The sequence below is a fragment of the Ciona intestinalis genome, unplaced genomic scaffold (assembly GCF_000224145.3).
Source record: "Ciona intestinalis unplaced genomic scaffold, KH HT000180.1, whole genome shotgun sequence".
Taxonomy (NCBI): Eukaryota; Metazoa; Chordata; class Ascidiacea; order Phlebobranchia; family Cionidae; genus Ciona; species Ciona intestinalis.
The window spans coordinates 106,807-112,116 of record NW_004190502.1 but is presented as its reverse complement, the minus strand read 5'-3'; the positions used below and the strand labels follow the sequence as shown (position 1 = coordinate 112,116).

At 37.2% G+C, this 5,310-nt stretch overlaps 1 protein-coding gene across 2 annotated transcripts in view; it reads left to right on the top strand.

Annotated features, from left to right (window-relative positions):
* The first annotated feature begins 1 nt into the window (after window position 1).
* Window positions 2-5,310, top strand: part of LOC100175115 (testicular spindle-associated protein SHCBP1L-like) — an 11,750-nt gene continuing 6,441 nt past the window's right edge. The window contains exons 1-4 of one of the 2 annotated variants that reach the window (XM_026839263.1): window positions 2-129; window positions 557-783; window positions 1,587-2,030; window positions 2,298-2,388. In XM_026839263.1, coding sequence (XP_026695064.1) covers window positions 2,326-2,388 — 63 coding nt within the window. In that variant the 5' untranslated portion in view covers window positions 2-129; window positions 557-783; window positions 1,587-2,030; window positions 2,298-2,325. The remainder of the gene's footprint in view (window positions 130-556; window positions 784-1,586; window positions 2,031-2,297; window positions 2,389-5,310) is intronic. The other variant, XM_026839264.1, reaches the window with a different exon arrangement.

Here is a 5,310-nt window from a genome sequence, read left to right as displayed (position 1 = left end):
TCTTCATCAGGATATTAATATGAAAGCATGGTAGTCTAAAATGTACAGGACATTAGTACACAACATATTTGAACAATGAGAGGATCATGGAGGGAAGATAGAATTGATGGAAGAATCGCCTTTGTTAGGGTGAGTGTGATGTCATAATAATATGTGTGATGTCATAATGTGTACTCACTATTGAGATATAACTTAGTATGAAGTAATTAGACAGTGGTTTTAATATAAGTGTTAGTATTTATCTCATAGTTACCATACAAGCTTATGCGCATTAGTATGTTGGGCTACTAGCACCTTATAATTGCCATGCTTTAACTATTGTCATGTTGATTGTCACATTATCACCATATTGCATGTTATTTGGTTATCTTCATATCTTTATCACTGTTATTACAATTACCCATGTTGAAAAACAAACAACAGGATACACAATTAGCACAAAGAGTTTGGTGATGCGGCAAATCTGAACATAAGGATAATTATTGTTACCATATCAAATATTGTCAACCGGCCTAACTTTATTACAGCGTCTTTCATTCTCTATTTTTTTCTCCAGTCCTTATCTTCGTGGATTTGCTGGCATTCTGCAAATGCGTTGTATAGTCGCCTGTGCACCCGTGTTGTTGTATTCTTGCATTAATTGTTTGGCTTCATCCAGTAGTTTCAATGCTTCCGTGGGTTTTCCATTCTTTGTCAGTGTTGCAGCAGAAATACACGACTTCATGGGATGACGGAATATGAATCGGTGAAAAGTTTCTTTCATCACTTGTTTAATGACATTAGGTATTGGTTTCTTAAGTTTCTTACAGATTCTCGCAAATTCCAACCAACATATCAATGCCTCGTAATATCTGTCAATGTTACTGTAGCAAACTGCATATACATCATATAGTCGCCTGTGCACATGCATTGTTGTAATCTTGTATGGTTTCATCATCTGTTTGGTTCATCCAGTAGTTCCAATGCTCATTTTTTAGTCAACACATGCCTATAAATAATTGAGGTGTATGAATATACCCTGTGTGTCTGGTGTATAAGAAGACACCCATGTTATAACTCAACAGTGAGCATGAGGTGTATGAATACACCATGTGTGTCTGGTGTATAAGAAGACACCCATGTTATAACTCGACAGTGAGCATGAGGTGTATGAATACACCATGTGTGTCTGGTGTATAAGAAGACACCCATGTTATAACTCGACAGTGAGCATGAGATGTATGAATACACCATGTGTGTCTGGTTCATAAGAAGACACCCATGTTATAACTCGACAGTGAGCATGAGGTGTATGAATACACCATGTGTGTCTGGTTCATAAGAAGACACCCATGTTATAACTCGACAGTGAGCATGAGGTGTATGAATACACCATGTGTGTCTGGTGTATAAGAAGACACCCATGTTATAACTCGACAGTGAGCATGAGATGTATGAATACACCATGTGTGTCTGGTGTATAAGAAGACAATCATGTTATAACTCGACAGTAAGCATGAGGTGCATGAATACACCATGTGTGTCTGGTGTATAAAAAGCCACCTATGTTATAACTCGACAGTGAGCATGAATACATATATGCACAGATTCTGTACCAGATGGTTCGAGCTGTGGGAAGATGAAACTGGCTTGAGCATGACATGACCCACATAACGTGACAAACTCAAGCCCGGATGGAAAATTTCCCAGCAGTTATAATAAACATGGCCTTTTACCCCAGCAACTCCAAAATTTGGACAAAATGGAATATTTAGTACTAGTTGACTTAAAATCATTTCATTAAATATACAAAGAAATAATGTTTATTGTAAATTCATTCCTCCATCTCATTTTTAAGTTTATTTTTCAAGTATTTTTGCAGCTATTTTCATATTTATTTGCACTGTGTTTTTATTTTTGCCAAATTAGTTCAAATTTGCCAGCATGGTGCTTTTATATCATCTTACTTCATAATATTGTTGTATTGTAATTCGGAAATACAAGTTATATGAAATGTTGGATTGGGATCTCCCAAAAATGAATATTTTGAGGTAAGTTTGTTTATTACTTAATTTATAACATTTCTATGTTGTTTGAGTGGGAAAATGACGTCACAAACGTTTTTCAAACTTTCGAATCTGGAATTGTTTGATGACGTAGTTTCGCGACATTTGTAGCGAATTTTATAGATTTCGAGATAAATTTACGACTAATTATTATTTAGAAAGGTATTTTCGTGTTATTGGTGAAGGAAAATTGTTTGTTTTGAGATTAATATTCGTTAATTAGGCTAATTGTGGCGTTAATTACTTTTCCAGGGATTCTTAGTAATTCGTTGTTTTCAAAATGGCGGCGAAAGTTGAACCGAAAACTCTCGAAGAAGCGATTGAAGAAATTAACTTAGATGAGGTAATTTGTGAATATAAATAGGTTTGTTAATATTCAAGTTATTATGTGTACGTCATAGGCCTGACGTCACTGGTACAACATGACGTATCAAGCTGTTTGATTTTAGCTTCATTGTATTTGGTGTAAAATAAACAATAAATTGGGCGCTAGTAAAGAATCCACCAGCTACTTTTACACTAATCCTTACTTTTATGATCTCTTAACGACTGTCATTTTATTGCCAATTCCCTATTCAATTGATCTGATCTTCGTTAATGTATTCGAAGAAATAAACGAAGTCTATGATATGCCGCCATAGTAGGCTTGTACAAAACCATACCCTTACGACTTCCATACACCATTGTTAAAAACATGATCAGAATATTTAGATATTATGTGCGAAAGGTGTCCCGTCTTCCCCCACCCTACTATATATGTATAAAGTTACTCACATTTTTGTCACTTAACAAATTAAACAACATTATTTAACCCAATGCACCTAACATCCCAAATCCAAGGTTGTTGACAATGACTTCACTCGTATGGAATAGAACCCCAACCCACATAACCCCTAACATATTACTTTTATAACATCCCCCCTTAACCCATTGGGCTAAAACATAGGCGCCCACTTGATTATATTTGCGGGGAGGCAACAATAATTAAAAAGATCACATAAGGCGTTATGTGAACGAGTTGCGTGTGTAAAAGGGTTGCGGCGTTACGTGAACGAATTGCGTGTGTATAAGGGTTATAGACAATTACTGTACATAACCATATTTCGTTATGCGAGCATTGAAGGCATTAACGTCTGAACACACGTCGTCCTTGTGACGTCAGAAACGCGTGGCGGCAATACTGTTTGATCGGCGAACGCGATAAAGATTGTGAGCCTTTGGAAGTGCGGCCGGCGATTAACGCGTTTTCAGTTAGATGTGTGCTGCAACTGATAGAAATTTCTTATTTTGAATGTAATAAAATTAATGACATGTTTCCAATAAATTATTTTTTCCGATGAGCTAGCTATGCTTCCTTGCCGTCAGTGTTTTTTTTAAATCGAGCGTTGCTTTACGCGCGTACGAAGTATTTTTGAAAACTGTCTATACTTTAATGCGCATAAGTGAAAAGGCAAATGTCCAACCTGTTTTCAAGCACCTGCAGGCTAAATAATCAAGGGTACAACTGCTATTATGACGCAAATAATCAACGTGTAAATTGCTATTATGTCGCAATGAAACTGTCTATACTTTAATGTACATAAGTGAAAAGGCAAATGTCCAACCTGTTTTTAAGCACCTGCAGGCTAAATAATCAAGGGGACAACTGCTATTATGACGCAAATAATCAACGTGTAAATTGCTATTATGTCGCAATGAATTTCCAGGTCAAACAATCGCTATTATGATGTAATGAATCCACGTGTGAATCCCTACTATTTCGTAATAAACATGCTGCTTGGCTGAGGAAATCATCGTAAATATATACAGCAGTGCTACTTTTGGGACATATTTAGGTTCAAGGCGTGTTTATTTTACGACGCGTCTGTGTTTTGTGTTTTTGCATATTACTCCGGGTGCTACTGAGTACCCTGGATTTTTCGACGATACGCGATTAATGTATCGATCCAGGAATCTGGCCCGCCAAGTACCAAGTTTTATTAACCAACGATTTCTTTCGTACAGTGACTCTAGTCATTCGTTGGTTTAAAATGATATTTAGTTTTAAACTGTATCTTTAGACTGCGATTAAGAGGTATACCAGACTCAAGACATATACAGTTAAAGTAGCGGTGATTTTATTTGAAGTAAAGTTAACACAAAGTGGGTAAAAGAAACAAAACGGGATGAAACGAAAAGGAAACAATGTGGACATCGAAGAACCTCAATTGCTCAATAACAAAACATATTTTGGCGCAAAGGATTTCGTGCACTGAACTCGGTAACCAGGTCTTCCACGTTCAGGAGATCGACCACCTCTTTGTGTGTGCTCAGCATGCACATGTTGCTTAGACGTTCTTGAGACATGGTGGAACGTAAATAGGTTTTAATGCGTCGAAGAACGCTAAAAGACCGTTCAGCTTCACACGTGGTCGAAGGCAAACAGAGATACAGCTTTATTGCAGTTGCAAGGTTTGGGTAACTGTGTTTAAGAGTTTCCTTTTCTCGAAAGAGGCCCACCACCCTTTGAACGGTTAATTCATTAATATTTTCCTGTTTTTTTGCATAATTTTTAAAGTATTGGTTCTCCAGTGTAAGGTGTTTTTCATTTATATCTGGGTACATTTTTTCCGCTTCACCAGGAACTGTCGGTTTTCCCAAAATCAAGTTTTCCAATAGTTGTACTGCATCCAAGTCTTGTTTTGAAAATTGTTGGAATAGTGATTGGTATGATGAATTATAATAAATTTCCTGGTAGGTTTTGGAATAGTAGTGTTTTCAGGGGATACCTGTTCCAATGATCGGCGACTGCGTTTGATTACAGGATCGGAAATCCGAAGCTCCCGAGCGGCAGCTACAACATAGTTGTAAAAAAGGCCGTTGCATTTTGAACTGAATGGGCTTCATCGGAAACAATATTTAACGGTGTGTTAATAAGTTGTTGTACATCTGCCATGGTTGTTTCACGAGATTGTATTCTAACATAAACAGGATGAACCGGGATCAAAACTCTCTCCATCAGACGAAGCATGAAGTACGTCGAAAACTGCCCTAATGAACCTAAAAAAGATCTGGCAGTTGCCTTCGTCACAGCGTCGATGGTCGATTCTGATTCCATGCTCTGGAGTCAATCCAGGATTTTTTCGTAATTTAATAAAATGATTCAAGAGCTGGTAATCGTACTACCCACCGAGTTGGGCACAGTGGTCTTAAGGAGCAAGACGGTGTATCTTCGTTTCCGAGATGAAAGTTTTTAAACATAGCCAAACGTTTAGGAGACCCTTTA